This window comes from Echinops telfairi, unplaced genomic scaffold (assembly GCF_000313985.2).
Source record: "Echinops telfairi isolate 266 unplaced genomic scaffold, ASM31398v2 ScPeMD7_7466;HRSCAF=8504, whole genome shotgun sequence".
Classification (NCBI taxonomy): domain Eukaryota; kingdom Metazoa; phylum Chordata; class Mammalia; order Afrosoricida; family Tenrecidae; genus Echinops; species Echinops telfairi.
In genome coordinates this window covers 2762995-2780809 of record NW_022111366.1, presented here as the reverse complement: position 1 = coordinate 2780809, position 17815 = coordinate 2762995, and the positions used below count along the sequence as shown (strand labels likewise).

Below are 17815 nucleotides of genomic sequence, written 5' to 3'. Positions count from 1 at the left end.
CCAACTTACCCAAGTGGCTGGGTATTTTTTCCGCTGTTACGTTTTTTTTTTTGCATTAAACCATAAATGGGTTTACATCTCATCAACTTTTTATCATATTTATTTATAACTTTCAGTTTTTAAATATAAAACGTTATCTCACATTATGAAACAATATTTCACAATGTATGCAGAACATTATTACTTTTGTGAGCTATAATCTTCATGAAATTATAACCTTCTTGTAAAAATAATCAACATAATCCATATTACTTTGAAAAAGAGTAAAAATAAATAGAGTATATCAAACAAAAAATACACTCTTTGTTCCCCAGTGTTCACTTGTTGATGTGTTCCTTCGTTATACAATGTACTATTGTTACTATACAACTATACAACTGCATTGCGAATCAAAGACAGTGTGCAAATATTATCCCTGACACACTGTGCAAAAACGATCTCCTCGCCCTTTGGTTGGATTCGTTGTGGAGACCTTATCCTAAACAGTTGCAACTATTCATATATTGTAGTTAGCATAGGACCGCTATATAAACAAAGGTTCCTAGTACTTTTTTGATGTACGGTACTTTGTGTAACATTTTTCTCTGTGAAGCGGTACCTTACAAAATTTGCAGATATAACTGGTTTCACTTCTTTTTCCATGGGCAGCGCAAACTCTACAGGCTCTGGTAGGAAATTTCTTTTTTCCATTGATTGAAATGAACACAGGTTCATGCTGCTTCACGAGTTATCTCGTGATCCGTCCGTAACAGATGGCGCGCGAAACATGCGTAAACTCGGGGTGCATGCGCAATGTTTAACATGATATCCTTCTCAAGGGACTGCTCTCCTAACAAAATGTTCAAAGTATATAAGGTGAAATCTATCCTTCCTTGCCCCCACGGAGCACTCTGGCTGTAGTTCTTCCAGGACAGATTGATTTGTCCTTTTAGCAGTCCATGGTACTTTCAATATTCATCTCCAGCACCACAATTCAAATGCATCCATTCTTTTTAGGTATTCTTTATTCGATGTCCACTTTTCACATGCATATGCGGCAAGTGAAAGTGCCATGGCTTGGGTCGGACACATCTTTTTTTTTTTAATCATTTTATTGGGGACTGGTACAGCTCTGTTCACAATCCATGAAACCATCCATTGTGTCAAGCACATTTGTACATTTGCTGTCATCATCATTTTAAAAACATTTTCTTTCTACTTGAACCCTTGGTATCAGTTCCTCATTTTTCCCTCCCTCCCTCATGATCCCTTGATGATTTATAAATTATTATTATGAGAAATTGTATTCGACAAAATTTCTTTATTTTTTCTAGATTTCAAAAATCTAAAAGAAATGGATACATTTCTAGAAAATGAGAAGAAATAGATCTAGTCATTAAAAAATTACCAACATCAAAGAGCATGGGAGGGACAAGATTGTCCCTGGGGAATTTTATCAAACATTTAGAGAAGACAATAGCAATTTTATATAAACTATTTCATAATATACAAAAGGAGTATTTACTACCAAACTCATTTTATAAATAAACTATAACTCTGTTACCTAAATCAGGCAAATTCATCACTATAATTAAAAATTACAGACCAACATTTCTAATGAATACAGATGTCAAGATCTTCAATAAAATGCTAGCCAATAAAATTCAACTAAGCATAAAAAATACTACTAATACATCACAATTGAGTGGGATTCATACCAAACATGCAAAGATGTTTTAATATTTGAAAAACAATCAATAGAATTCATCACATAAATAAAGAAGAACCATATGATTCTATCAACTGATGCAGAAAAGATAGTTGATAAAATTCACTATCCTTTATTAATAAAAATAATCAACAAAATAGATAGAGAAGGGAAATTTCTCAACATAGTAAAAGCCATATATGTGAAACCAATGGCCTGCATCTCATTGAATGAGAGAAATTGAAATAATTTCCTCTTTGAATGAGAATTAGACAAGGTTGCCCTTTGTCACCACTTTTACTTAATGTAATTCTGGAAGTTTTAGTTAGAGCCAAAAGACACTAAAATCATATAAAAGGTATCCATATAGGCACAGAAGAAATAAAAATGTCTTTATCAGCAGACAACATAATCCTAAATATAGAAAAACCCACAGATTGAATTAAACAATTGTAATTGAAAAATTAGGCAGTGTAGCAGGCTATGTTGGATTATGTCAGATTAAAGGAAGAAGATACTGAAAAAGATATCAAAAGAATGATACCATTTACAATAAGTACACAGTTAATAAAATATTTAGGAGAAACAAAAGACTTATACAAACAAAACTAGAAAATGCTCCTTCAAGAAACCAAAAGGAACTTACACAAAGGGGACAACTTATTTTATTCCTGGATAGGCAGACTAAATACAGTGAACCCTCGTTTATCGCGGTTAATCGGTTCTAGACCCTACCGTGATAAATTAAATTCCGCGAAGTAGGATTCCTTATTTGTAAATCAAATATTTTCGTAGTTAGAGCATAGAGGACATGAAAAAACACCCTTTAGTCACCATTACACTCGTATTACCCAATTTATTAAACGAAAAAGGGAAAATACAGTAAAACATTTTGGATGTTACAATGATCACTTATTATTTATTACATTATTTATGGCATCAAGCGTGTACAGTGTGAGCAAATCAGTGGCAGTAATGACAGAGCATGCGCTGTTACGCAAAAACCGCGATAGAGTGAAGCCGCGGAAGTCGAAGTGCGAAGTGGTGAGGGTTCACTGTACTGTAAAAATGTCAATATTTCCCTAAATACTTTACAGATTCAATGCAATTCTGACCCAAATTCCACCACAACATTTCCAAGAAATAGTAAAACTAATTACCAACTTTATATGGAAAGGAAAAAAACTAGAATTAATTAAAAATTATTAAAAAATAAAAACAGAGTAGGATGCCTTTCACTCCCAAACCTTAAACCTACTAGATAGCCTACTAGACAATCCAAAGGTTCGGGTACAAAGGGTAGAAGTAAATGCCAATGGATTAATGAAAAACCCAGAAACACAGCTAAGTACCTATAGACACCTACTTTTTGATAAAGAGCTAAAACACATTAAATGGGCAAGAGACTGCCTTTTCAACAAATGGTGCTGGGAAAACCGGACCTTCACCTGTAAACGAATGAAGCAGGTCCCATACCTCACACCATGTACAAAAACAAACACAAGATGCATCAGAGACCTAAGTATAAGTCACTTAATTATTAAGACCATCAATGAAAACATAGGGACAAACTTAAAGATGCTAAGACAAGACAAACACACTAGCAAATATAATGAAAAATATTCATACTATAAAAAGCAAAATAAAGAACTGAGACCTACCAAAAATAAGACATGCACACAAAAATAACTTTATCAAACCTGTCAATAGAGAACCTACAGATTAGGGGGAAAAAATCAGTAATAATACATCAGATAAAGGGCTAATCTCCAAAACCTATAGAAAACTACAACAGCTTCCCAAGAAAACGCAAATAATCTAATTAAATATTGGGCACAAAACATGAGCAGACAATTCACCAAAGACAACACGCAGGGGCCAGCAAGCATATGAAAAAATGTTCGCGATCATCAGCAATAAGAGAAATACAAATTTAAGCAACAAAGAGATATCACTTCACACCGACATTTCTGGCAAAATTCAATACAACAGGAAATAAACGCTGGAGAGGATGTAGATTGGAATACTGTGGAAAATAGAGGAGCTCGAAGAAAGTGTAGGCTACAAGCCACATACACTTTCTCCCTGGTCATTAGTTTTTACATTGCTGGTAACGCTGTAGGATTGCACAACCGTTATAGAAATCAGGATGACACTTCCTCAAACGAATGCAAATCCAGGTCCCTAATGATCCAGCAACATCTCTCTAGTGGACCTATACCACCCCTCCCCTCCAAATTGAGAGTTTAACCGGAACAGACATATGCACACCTGTGCATATTGCAGCAACACCCACACTAGCAAAACCGTGGAAACAACCAGAAACCCCAACTATAGAGGAATGGATGAACAAGCTCTGATACATTCATACTATGGCATTTTATATGTCAATAAAAAACAATGATAACTCTCTTAAACACTGCAAAACATGGGCAAAACTATGCTTAGCCAAATCAATCTTACAAAGATATTTATTATCCCCACTGTAAGGAAAAGCAAAGAGGAAATGTGATTTATACACCAATTGACAAGGCTTTGATGACTATGAGAAGGCCAGACTAAAGTGAGGAGAGGAATGGAGGGTGACCGAAAATATGGAAGGTTTATCAGGAAACAAGGTAAAAATCAATTCATAATTAATATTTTTTAAACTTTCAGATTCCTTATCCCTCAGATCTAAATATTGGTATGTGGCTAAAAAAAAAAAGAGGAAACATAAAACTGAAGTGGACTTGGAATCGTTAGTGATACACGAGTTCATGCCAAACACATCAAAGAAGGAAAGAAATGCAGCCTCTGTCACCATGGTGAGAGGTGGGAGGATGCAGGTAAACAAGATCAGAGTTCCACTCAGCATCAGGCTTTCTCTCCTGATAGTGCCCAGTGATAGCCACTATTAGCTATACCAGCACCTATGGGGTTTAAAAGGAGCCCTGGTGGCACAGAGGTCAAGCACTGGCTCTTAACCGGAAGGCCAGCAGCCCTTGTGAGTGGAAGGACTGCCAGTACATTAACTGTCTCATGGAAGTGAGTTGAACTGAGCCCTCTGTACTGTTCTGTGGTCTAATTAGCTGTTTATTTCTTCATGTTGTATCTCTCTAGCTATCAATCTATAGCCATCAGTGTCCTGGTTTTGTTTCTCTAGAGAACCCTGTCTGACACAATTGGTACCTGGAGTGGGGTGGATCTATTGACTGGGGTGGCTCAATTGTCTCTAGGGGCTCAATATCCTCCTCTGCGGGATCAGTAGCCCATATGTTACCATCCCATGTTTCAGGGTTCCAATTCTTTCCTAATAATGACCTTATTCTAAGATCAGACACTGTTCTAGACCTGCAATTCAGCTGATGTTGTAATTCAGCTACTCATATGATGAGACTCGGGATTTGGTTTTAGCAATGTCAGCTCTATTACTAGAGGAGAGAAGACTCTCCTCTGCAGCACATGCAGAATTTTTCTAGGTCTCTTAGTTGGCACTTGAGATGTGCTTCTTAGGTTCTGAGATTATCCCTTTCCTTGATCACATTTTCTATTGTAAGGAGAGCCCGCCAACCAGCCTGTCATCCTGACAAAACTGCTGGAAAATATCAGACACATGATCACCCAGAGCCTCTCCTCTAACCGGCACTTCATCTATTGGTGGTGATAATGGGGACATTAGCTTTGCTACTGCACACCATGGATTAGTAAGAGTGGCAGACTTATCCAGGCCTTTAGGGCTAGAGATAGCATTACCAGTGCTGTTAAGCCTAATCAGGCTGGAGAGCCAGTTTGAGAAGCCCATATGGATGATCTTGTTTCTCTAGAACCACTCCTGGGACCAATTGTGTCAGACAGGGCTCTCTAGAGAAACAAAACCAGGCAGTAAGGGGAAGCTGATATCAAGGAGTTCAAGAAGGAAGAACATGTTTCGAAACTGATTTTGGTAGCAATTATACAATGTTTGGATTAGCTCCTAAAAAAAGATTTAGGGGAAAAAAACAACAACATTAAAGTAAACCAAACCAAATTCCTTGTCGTTGAGTCTGTTTGGATAGACTCATAGTGACACCACAGGACAGTAGAGCCACCTTCCGGGGTTTCTAAGGCTGCAATCTTTACAGAAGCTGATTGCCACATCTTTTCTTTCAGGGAGCAGCTAGTGGGTTTGAATTAGTGACCTTTGTAATGTTGGAACACCGAATCTTCTTTCCATAAAGTTTACAATCTTGGAAACTCTATGGAAAGTTCTAGTCTGTCCTGTAGAGTCCCCATGTGTCAGAATAAACTCTCAGGCAAGAGGTTTGTGTTTGTTTGTCTGTTTGTTTGATAAAACTTAGAGTCCACAGAGGAGCCCTGGTGGCGTAGTGGTTAAGCAGTGGGCTACTAACCATAAAGTCTGCAATTTGAAACCACCAGCTGCTCCATGGACGAGAGCGGGCTTTCGACTCCGTGACTTTCATAAAGAGTTATTTTCTTAGAATCTCACAGGGGCAGTTCTACTCTGCCCTGTAGTATCACTATAAGTCATCATCTACTCTAAAGCTGTGACTTTGGATAATGATTTGGAAAATCAATAGAGAGGAGAGTACAGTCCAGAGCCTGTACCAAAGCTGTGGGTAGGTCCCGAATGCTGTCTGGCACAGTGTAACTTAAAAAAAACGAATGGACTTTTAACTGTTTCACTGGTGTACAATTCACACCTCATACAGTCCAATAGTTCCATCTCGTTCATAAGCGTTGTGAACCCATCACCACAAGCAAGCCCAGGACATTTCTTCTTTCTTGTGCTCATTGTTGCTCGTTCCCCATTTCTGCCAACCTCTCCTGCCACTGCCACTGCCACCTCCCCGTGAAACTGTTAATCCAGTTTCTGGCTCCATCGGCGTCCTTAGTTTCATAGACAGTAAAACAGACCAACTATAAACAAAACACAAGCAATCCGCCAACAATGATAGAATAAAGCAGAGGAAAACTTCAATGTAAAACAAAGCAGAATACATTAAAAACGGAAACAATAATATATTGAATCAAGAGGGAGAGCCAATGACAAGGAGTCTCCTGGGAGCCGGTTAGGTGACATGGCCATGATTGCCAGGCCACGCACCTTTCAAGCGCTCTGGCTTGCTCTCTCTGCCCCACTTCACTTTCTACAGCTTCCCCAACCCAACAAAACAGACTTGGCCTGGCTCCATGGAAGAGATTATGTTATTAGTTTCTTGAGGGAGGGAGAGAGCGAGCATATTCCCATATTTTATGCCTCTAAGGTTCTCTGCGAGTCTATAAACTGCAGTTATTTTCTTCAAATCACAATGTCTAGGAATCAGCTGTTTGAGTCAGACACTCACCCGGGCCAAGTATTCTGACCTTTCTGAACTTTGGGTGTTGCCTTTGCCAAATGGAGATGATGTTATTTGTGCTTGGGCATTATTTTAAGGATGAGAATGTGAATGCCTGGAAAACATTTTACAGAAAACAGGACACATCATGAAGCATGCGATAAGTGGCTGCGATTTTAATGTTATTGGTGTTATCCTTAATACTAAGGAGCAATTACACTTTCTCCAAGACTCTATCTACAATCAAATTATTCCACTGCTGTGAAGTATAAGACAATCCTCAACCTTTCAAAATGCTATCTGAGCATTTGGAGCAATCCCTCCCAGGATACCCTAAACTGGAAACATCCAATACCCTATACAATGCACCCAATTTACAACAGTGCTGTGCTCCAAAGTGCTCCGTGGAGGTCATTTGCTTGACACTCAGAACATACTTTTCCATAGAAAGAATGCTAGTGGAACAGTGATTGCATTCCATCGATGGCTGAAAAGACCCACTTGATCAGAAAGCAGAAGGGGAGGGAGGAGATAAAAGAAGAGCTGATATCAAGGGCTCAAGTAGAAAGAAAATGTTTTGGAAAGATTAATGGCAATATATCTACCAGTGTGCTTAATGCAATTAAATGATAGCTTGTCATAAGATTTGTAAGAGGCCCCCAATAAAATGATTAAAAGATATAGATGGCAGAAAACGCACATATTTGCAATGCAAATTAGCACAAAATCACATTGTACTGCTAGCCATCAACCAAAAAGAAACTAAGAAAACCCTGTGTAGCACATATCTCTTCTTTCTTATAAATGCTCTGGAAAAAACAGTACCCAACTGGCCATTGAATAGATTCCAATTATAGTTACCTCATCTTTCTCCCACAGAGCAGCTGGTGGGTTTGAACCTCTGACCTTGTTAGCAACCCACATGCTAAGTCCCTCATCAGAACATGCCGCACTCGTATGTTAGACAGTGTTGTTGCTGCTGGTTGCTGCCCAGTGGATTCTGAATCTTAGCAACTCCAGGCCCCATAGTGTTTTCTAGGCTGTAATCCTTATGGGAGAAGATTTCCAGGACTGTCTCCTGAAGAGCCACAGGGTGGGTTTGAACTACCACCTGTTCATCTAGCAGGCAAGTGCTTAACCATTGCACCAACAGGGCTCCTTACATGTAAACAGAGGTCTTTGTACTTATGGGCAGGACACGCACAGCATGTGAAGACCCGAAGGCACCTCAGCCACCTTATTTTACAAATGAGCAAACTGAGGCCCAGAGAAAACATCATTTTTCTTTGTTCACGTAGCTGAAATGTAGCAAGACAGCCCTGCCTTGAAGCAGCCACACATATTAGACCCCTGACTAGATGAAACAGCATTTCACCCTGACCCTCTGAAATCAAGTGCAGTCTGTTGTTTAATCAAAAAGTATAGAGGAAGAGGTGGAATGATGAAATGCAGTGTAGCTGAGACGAAACTTCAGCCTGTGTGGACAGTGAGTAAGGAGCTGCTGTACCCTTTCTCCGATCAGTTGGGGGAGTCATAGCTACTTCATTAAGAGCCGGAGGGAGGGCACAGGGTTTCCTCTGTAATGTCGCTAACCTACCACATGCGCTCGCCGACCTCCCTGCGTCCCTCTGAAGCCCCTCTCACTTCTCCCAACCACAGTCCTTCTCATTGCTTTCTGGTCCTCACCAGGCAGGACTGGTGGCCAAATGCTGTCACAATTTCTCCAGGGTGAATACACCCTCCCCCTGGCGGCTCCCCCCACTCCCAAAATTAGTCATCCCAGAACCTCATAAAGTCCTTAAAACCATGAATCAAACAGATAAGGTTTTCGTTTTTAGAAAAACAAGGATAAGAATGATTGTGGCCTCACACTCTCGTGTCACTATCATGGCTGACTTACTGGCATAACATAACGTGCTCCTGCGTCAACCCCAAACCAAACCAAAGCAGGCTCACTGCCATCGTGTCCGTGCTGATGCAAACACGCCTAGAGGACAGCAGAACCGCTCCTGTGGGTTTCTGAGCCAGGAAACCGTCACTGGAGTGGAAAGCCTGAGCTATCTGGTGGTTTCAAACCGCCAATCATTTATTTAGGCACCAGGCCTTCTCCTGGGTCCCAAGGGAAAGTTAGTTACCAGGAAGGAAAATGGGCTAAAGCTAATGGGGGGCTGGGGTGGGGTGGGGAGGACCAGCAGAGAGGAATGTTATCTAAAACTACAACATTGGACTGAGCTGTCAGACCCACACAGGGCTCCTTGGTGGTCCCACTCCCACACCCATACGACTGTCATCCTTAGCTCCCCTTTGCTGCTATGATACAAATGACAGAGGGGAGAGGCTACAAAAACCAGACCACTCTTTATCTCACAGTTCAGCATTTAAGGCACCAGAGCATCAGAGCAAAGCTCTCCCCCAACATGCGGTGATTAAGTCACCGCGACCATCCTTGAACAGTTCATCTTTTAAACGAAGGCCCCCAAAGATAGCCTTGGTATTGTGCCTGCCATCTCTCTGGGAAATGTGGCATAAGCTCGCAGCAGAAAAGGCCACAGGGTCTTGAAGGACACCTCTTGGGTGTATGTTAAGGTGAGTCATCAGAAGTAACCTTTGTTTCATCATTGAGTTTCAGTGGCCTGTCCTCTGACCTCAGTTCTGATATCCCAAGGCTCCTAAAGTGGCATCAACATAAGGCATATGAGGCAACTGAAAGCTTCAAAGGAAAGCAACTGGTCACTTAGCTTAACTCCTTCAGGTCAAACTGCAGTGTGGAAGAAAGCAACGTGTCCTTTGGAGTACGTGCTCCCTCGAGCGTGCGTCCCTCCCCCTTCTAACTGTTAGCAACAGGAACTAGTGGGACTCCTTGCCCTAAGTTCTAGCTTCTGTGTCAACGGTAGGTTAGTGGAATAACACCGTTTGGATTTTTCTTCTTCTCCCCACCATAAGACAAAGAATCTAAATAGGTTAAATGAGCTACAATTAGCTAAAGTCCTAGAACAGTATCCACAACTGGATCAGAGCACCTCAAAAATATTTATTCCCTTCTCCTCCTGTTGGTCAAGGGGGATAGAGAGGAAGAGAAACAAAGGAACAACAACACTGGAATGGAGACCAGAGAAAATGGGAATGCAAGAAAACGTGCATCTTCCATTTCTGGTGGCTTCAAATCTGGCCCGGAGCAAACTGAAATATACAACAACAGACAGTGCTAAATCTTCCCTCCTAAAGTTAGAGAGAACTTTGCACAGAGAAGTTAGCCTGCTTTTCAACAATAAGCTTTATTTATGTCCGATCTCTTAGAAAAATAATGGGTTAAATATCTTACTGAGTTGTACATATGCAATTTTAACATGCATCATATTGTACACACTCACTCTTCACTTAACAACATGGTTAGGTTCCAAAGACAAACCGTTATGCAAAAATGTTATGCAAACACCTTTTGCATACTATGCATAACATGCAGTGTATGCAAAAATGCAGAATGACTACAAAGCACAGCATTACACAACACTCAGATTTTATCATTGCACAAATGTGAACTTACATTATAGATAGAAAAGAGCCTAAGAACAAAAATTAGATGGATCCTATAGAAATATAGGACATTAATCTTTGATCTACACAAGTATTAAAATGCTGGGGTTAATTATTTAGTCCCAAGCAATTTTCAAATGAAATAATCTACACTCTCTCCGGTAAGCTATTCTGAGTGTGTCTGAGTCATTTCTCTAGAGTTAGACACATGCTTTATCTAGTTTCTGTGCCAGAAATCCACAGAACATTAACGTGAGTCTGCAATGGGAAAAATAAGAGAATTTACTGAGACACTGAGGCTTGAAACTTAGTGGAGCATTCTCATCCAAAAACGGGAGAGAAATGATAGGGGATATTAAATTCAAACAGGGAGCATTGATGAACAGCAGCTCAGTGTCAGACGCTAAGCTAGTCCCTGTGTTATCAGGGGACCCCAAGACCACCCCTAGCCTCAGTGATTCTCCAGGAGCACTCAGGACCCCGTGTAGAGTTGCACTCACTGCTCTGATTTATTGCAGAGAAAAGATATAAAGCAGACTGCACAGGGAAGTGCAAATTGGGAGAAGGCTGGAGGAAAACAGCTGTAAGCTTCCAAGAGTCCTCTCCCAGTTGGAGTCAGACAGGACGTGCTTCATTCCACCAGTAACAAATGGTTACCACACAAGTGAAGTGGTGTCTGGCAGAAAAGCCCATTAGAGACTCTATGCCCAAGGTATTTCCTGGGAGCTGGTCATTTACAAGGGATCTCTGTGGCTTGGTGGATAAAGCTGGTGGCTGCTAACTGAAACAGCTGTTTGAACCCACCAGCTATACGTTGCTGGGAGGTATGGCAGTCTTTAAATCTTTTGTAAAGATTTACATCATTGAAAACCCTATGGGTCAGCTCTGCATTGCTCTAAGGTCACTAAGAGTCAGAATTGACACAATGGTGATGAGTTATGTTTGTTTTTACTGGTCACTTAGTGTGATAGTTTTTTGTGCCAACATGGCTCCTGTAGGAAAATGTGGGTGGACATTAGCCTGTCAATCAGGTCACAGCTTAATTAGAGGGCACCTGAGACAAATGGCTCTCCAAGGCTGGTCTCTTCCTCTTTCTCTCTGGTAATTGGACTAGTGAACTGCTGCCTGAGTTAGCTACTCTGCTTCAACAGTGTGCTGCACTACCTGAGAACTGAGCCAACCCATGGACTGTGGTGGATCGTCGCCATGTTGTACATCGCTATATCTTGAGGCTCTGCCATGGCCTGCTTCCCTACACTGCTGCATTACTGGCCTCTGCTACACCTCAACATCTCATCCTCTTGCTGTTTCAGCCCCTCCTTGTCATGGTTGCTGCCTGTGGGCCAAGTCTGCTCGTCTTGCCTGTGAGCAGACTCTGTACTTCCTGCTAGCCACTTCACTGTCTGCTTCCTTGGCCTTGGCCCAGCAGCCGGCATGAGTAGGAAGGACCTTCAATATATAAACTGTCCCATAAAAATGAGTGGGACTAAGCCCTCATACTGCTATGTGAACTAATTAGCTGTTGTGTTCCTTCTCACTATATAAACCTCTCCTTTATATAAATAATCATAAGTGTCCTGGTTTTGTTTCTCCAGAGAAACCTGCCTAGCACACTTGAATTATCATGTTGGCAAAAAGAGTATTGAGTATACCATGGGCTGACAGAAGAATCTTTATGAGAATGTAGCTTTGTTTTTCTCCTGTGGAGCAGCTGGTAGATTTGAACCACTGACCTTGCTGTTGACTGTCCCCCACCTAACCCACAATGCCGCTAGGGTCATTACAAGTTGGAATTAACTCAATGACAGTGAGTTTGGTTTGGCCAGAAGAAGAATCAAATTTGACTCAGAAGAATCATGGCCAGAATGCTCCTTGGAAGTGAAGATGGCTAGACTTCATCTCATGAACGTGGGCTATGGTCTCAGGAGAGACTATTCCTTGGGGGACAGCATCTTTGGCGAGGTGAAGGGTCAGTGGCAAAAGAATGCCCTCAATAAGGTGGATTGACAGGGCGGCTGCAACAAGGGATTAAAATACAGCAAATTGTTATTTGAATATATTTAATTATTATTTGAAAAATAAAGTATTCAAATATAGCAAATTATTAGGACCACACTGGACTGAGCGGTACTTTGTTCTGTTATACGTAAGGTCAATTGTGAGTCAGAACTGACTAAATGACACCTACAACAAGAAAATGGCAATGCTAGTAAGAGGTTATGTTTGGTGACCCAGAAAAGAGGCCCTAAAAGACAGCCTCCTCTCCCACATTATCAACAGTCCCTGGCAACTCAGACACATAGTGGTTCCTGGGAACTTCAAGATATTTGGATCAATTCCACCTCATTTTTTCCACCCTAAAGATATCCGCCTCAAAAGGCACAGAGAGATGACATGGTCCTTTGACCAGATCTGGACGTGCAAGTAGCAACTTGAACCACACGTACAAGGAATGGACCCCAAGAGATAAAGCTGGTGAGGCAGGTTGGACCAGACCTGCAAGATGAGAAAGACCATGAAGTGGGCACATCGAAAGACAAGAGCTGTTATCAGACTTGCACTTCAGAAAAACCACTCTTTCTAGCGGCTAGAAGGAGACCAGAGGAAGAGGGAATTTGACGGCTAGAGGACAAAGATTGATCATTTCTGCACTACATCCTGCAAGAGGTGGCCAACCCTCACTTAGATCTGAGGCCGTGGGCATGAAGAGAGAGGCAACAGACACGAAGGATATTTAGACGCTCAAATAACTAGGGTTGGAGATTGAGAGCTGAGAGACTGGAGGAATGGAGTACGGCTTCCAGATTTCTGGCTTGGTGGTCATGTCTTGGGAGTGTCCATTAATCTAAAGCAGTGGTTCGCAACCTTCCTCATGCCACGACCCTTTAATACGGTTCATGTTGTGGTGACTCCCCAACCATAAAATTATTTTCGTTGCTCCTTCATCGCTATAATTTTGATACTGTTATGAATTGGGCAAACCCTGTGAAAGGGCTGTTTGACCCCCAAAGGGGTCGCGACCCATAGGTTGAGAACCGCTGATCTAAAGAGTACAGGGGATGAATGTTGGAGCCAAACAACTGCCTACTGAAGCTCTCTCCTCACCTTCTCCTCCACATCTAAAGCGCACCTGCTGGGCTTTTGTTGTGTTGTGTGTTTTTTCTCTTTCAAGGTACAGCAATGTCTTTAGTGTGTTTGGCAGACTTTCGGGCCCATGCTCAGGAGCTTCTGTGCAAGTCAACGTGGGACTACATTGATGGAGGGGCCGATGACAGCTTCAGCCGGGACGAGAACATCGCGGCATTTAAAAGGTTCAGTCTATGTCCGTCCATTGTGAAGCTTCTTGGAGGGTGGCAGTCCCAGTTTCTGCTCCCGCCAGATAGAGTGTACTCAGGATCTGAAAAAGGATATGGTTTTGTGGGGAATAACAATCAGGGAAAGGAACCGGTGGCACAGTGGTAAAAGCACTCAACTTTTAACTAAGGTTGGTGGCTCAAGGCCACCGGCAGCTCTATTGGAGAAAAGACCTGGTGATTTGCTCCCATAAAGAGTAGGAAACGCGAGGAAACTCTACATGTCCCGATGTCTGTCCTGTATGGAAGCTATGACTTAGAATTGACTCGATGGCACACACCACCACCAACAAAGACAGGGAGTGGATGGAGACGGAATTTGTCTTAGTCTTTCTGTAGAACTGGTGCAGCTATCACAGACTCTAGGAGACTTTGTAACCTGATAAGAGGACAAGCACACAGTACTCCGTGTACTGGAGTACACGATGACCTGGGCAGGCAGGCACACTTCCTGGGAGGGTCTGAATCTTTGTGGAGGAAGGAAAGGGAGAGGACTCCGGATACGTCGAAGACATGGAGACCCAAGGAGTCTTATGATGAACTAAGACTGGTCCAAGGGAGAAGAGCAGGGGTCAGCAAACAATGACCCACATGCTACATCTGGCCCACTCCCTGCTTTTGTGTGGACCCCAAACTGAGGGTGCAGTTGCTTTTTTTAATGGTTGAAAACAATTCAACGAAAGAATAAAAGTCGGTGATTATGGAAAAATGTTACGAAATTTAACATTCCAGTGTTCTCTTGGAACATGGCCACGCTCATTCATCTGCATAGTGGCTGTGGCTGCTTCTGCATGACACGCTGAGTAATTGTGATGGAGACTTCATGGTCCCTGAAGTCTAAATTATTTCTGATCTGGTCCTTTAAGAAAATGTTGCCTCAGGTAGCAACTCCATCCTGGAGAGTTAAACGCACCAAGAGAAAACGTCTTTGTTGTTTAATATAGAATCCGCCTCCGCCCCCGCTTCCTGAGAGATGTGTCTGAGGTGGACACTCGGACCACAATCCAAGGGCAGGAGATCAGTGCCCCCATCTGCATTGCACCCACGGGCTTCCATTGCCTCACCTGGCCAGACGGAGAAATGAGTACAGCCAGAGGTACGAACCTACCCACTGGAGGCTCTTTTCCCAGGGGAAAGATATGGCAAACAACAGCAAGATTTCTCTACCTGGGGACAGTAATCTGGTTGGACTCGGGAGGGTGGGAAGTGGACTATTTGAAGGTTTGTTGGTCTAAAGTTTTACCTACAATTGATGAAACAACCGTTTTTCATAATGGGGAGTGGTCAGAGTGTAAAACCCAATTCACACAGAGCCTGGAAGACAGAGTAGAAGAGTCCCAAAGGGTTTATGAGCTGCAATCTGTACAGAAGCAGACCGCCTCTTTTTGCTCACGTGAAGAGGCCAGTGTTTTCAAACCACGAATCTTCAGGTCAGCAGTCAAGCACTTAGCCACTGCACAGCCAAAGCTCCTTTCTGATCAATGAGAGGGTCACCCAAACCCCACCCAGCCACAGCCACCCCTCTCTGACTCCACTCCCTGTGGGGACCTAATGTGGCCACAGGGACAGGGCTCCCTCTGCGTTTCATAAGCAAGGTTGGGATGGGATGACAACTCTCTGAAATTAGGATGCAGAGAAATCATGCCTTTCGGTCCTGACAACAGACCCTGGCAGCTACTCTTATGCAAGGGCCCATTTCCCTTTTCTTTGATTGCTCGTCTCTTCTTGTTTGACAAAATATTTTTTGTTGGGTGATGTCTCCTTCCTAGTAGTTACCCACTCTCTGTGCCGCCACCCCCACCCCGTGTTGTTTTAGGTGCCATCAAACCAGCTGTGACCCACAGCCCAACAGAATAAAACACTGCTGGGCTCTGTACCATCCTCACAAGCATTGTCATGTTTGAGCCCATTGCGGCGACCACTGTGTCAATCGACAGTGTTAAAGATCTTCTTCTTTGAGGCTGCCCCTCTACTTTCCCAAGGATGATGTCTTTTTCCAGAGACTGATCCATCCTGATAACATGTCCAAAGTAGGTAAGACAGTCTTGTCATTCTTGCTTCCAAGAAGAATTCTGGCTTTTTGTTCCCCCCACTCCCAAATTTTTTGTCACAAACATGTCTAGGAGCATCACTGAACCACAATTATTGCAGAAGAATTCTTCATCCCATGAGTATATCCCTGGAGAATAATTCTATGACACTTTGTTCTCATATTAAGAGCCAGATACTCATCTCATATCTGTCTGTGTTTGTCTCATATTGGTCTTTTTTTTTTTTAAGCCAAATAATTTGTTTTGGGCCCTGGCCAGTCCCTTGTGATGCACATCCATCCATTGTATGACACTTTGTTCTCATATTAAGAGCCAGATACTCATCTCATATCTGTCTGTATTTGTCTCATATTGGTCTTTTTTTTTTTTAAAGCCAAATAATTTGTTTTGGGCCCTGGCCAGTCCCTTGTGATGTGATTGTTTGTGCATGTGGGTGAAAGAGAGAGATTTGGGTGAATGTATACAGCTGGCCATAATTCTTCCAGGACAGACTTGTTCATTCTGCTGTCAGTCTGCAGTCCACGCAACGGCCTTCTCCAACACTGTCAGTCAAAGTCACAAATTCTGTCTTCTTGATTCATTGCCCAGCTTTCACAAACCTAAAACAAGACCAAATCCACTGGCACTGAGTGGATGCTAACGCACAGCGGCCAGCTTTACCGGAGGTGGCACAACGGCCTCGTGAGTTTCCAGCACTGTAACTGTTAAGAGAGCAGAAAGCCCCATCTTGGTTCTGCACTACGGACCTTGTGGAGCACAGCCCAACCCCCAACCGCTCCTCCACCAGGGCTCCTCCCTGTCCGTGCAAGGAATGGACAATGCCATTGTTGGGTCAGGCAAAGTTCTCTTTGTTCTCTTACCAAAATGACATCTTCGCCTTTCAACGCTTCTAAGAGGTCATTTGCGGCAGATTTACCCAATGCAATCCACCCCTAATGCCCCCCACCCCCCAAAATAAGTAAAATAAAATAGAAGAGAACAACCTGACAATATTCCTGTTACCTCCTTTGTGATCCTCATTCTCATGTACTTTACAAGCTTCCCAGGGCTTCTCTGCAGTCTCTGCCTGGATTCCGTGACGCAGGGAAGAATGGCTCCGAGGCTTCTAGACCTGAAAGTGACAGCCATCTCTATGGGTTAGGAATCAAGCATGGCCCGTGTAAAATAAGAGCGGTTTACTAATCCGCATGGCTGCGTGTTGTGTGGTGTCTTTTTTATGAGGGCGCATGACATAAGGGGGTCTTTCCTGTGGAGGTTTAAAATGGAAAGTAACACTTTTTAAAACTTTTTTGGTGGTTGGGTGAACATTTGAAGAGCAAACCAGTCTTCCAGTCAGCGATTCATACACCTGTTTCCGGCCGCGGCTACCGTGCCCACAAGGTGGCAGCACTCATTCCTCTCCCCTTGCTTCCCATTCCCACGTCCTTCGTTTCCATCTCCTCGTGCCTTCTGAACTGTGTCTCCGTGTAAACACTGGCCTGGTGATCTTGAGTGGTGGATTGGTCCAAGGAGTGGGCAGCTCTCTGGCGTTACTGTCCGCCTTATAAACCTGCGGGAGGCTGAAAGCTGAGCCAGGAGGGGGTTCAGTTCCAGACTTGAAGGGTGACTACATGCTGTAGTGATGGGAGGTTCCTCCAAGCGCTATCCGAGTCGTAAGCCTGGTCTTTTATGATGATGGTGACTTTGCATGTTGTTCCACACTTCTTTCTCTCTCTTTCTATCAAGCCCTCCTAATGTAGGTCTTTTCAGAGCAGTTGGCCATGGTGGTCAGGCACATGTAGTGCTTTTTGTATCATGGTCATGGAAGCTGGGGCTCATTGGGTCTGTTAGTCCGTTAGACTAATTGATGTCCTGTGTCTTTGAAAGGCAAGA

The 17815-nt window shown here is 42.8% G+C and overlaps 1 protein-coding gene across 1 annotated transcript in view; it reads left to right on the top strand.

Annotated features, from left to right (window-relative positions):
* The window catches only part of HAO2 (hydroxyacid oxidase 2), a gene marked incomplete at its 3' end in the record, with an annotated part of 35173 nt that overhangs the window by 2429 nt on the left and 14929 nt on the right, over window positions 1-17815 (top strand). The window contains exons 2-3 of the mRNA XM_045283714.1: window positions 13712-13850; window positions 14837-14988. Coding sequence (XP_045139649.1) covers window positions 13720-13850; window positions 14837-14988 — 283 coding nt within the window. The remainder of the gene's footprint in view (window positions 1-13711; window positions 13851-14836; window positions 14989-17815) is intronic.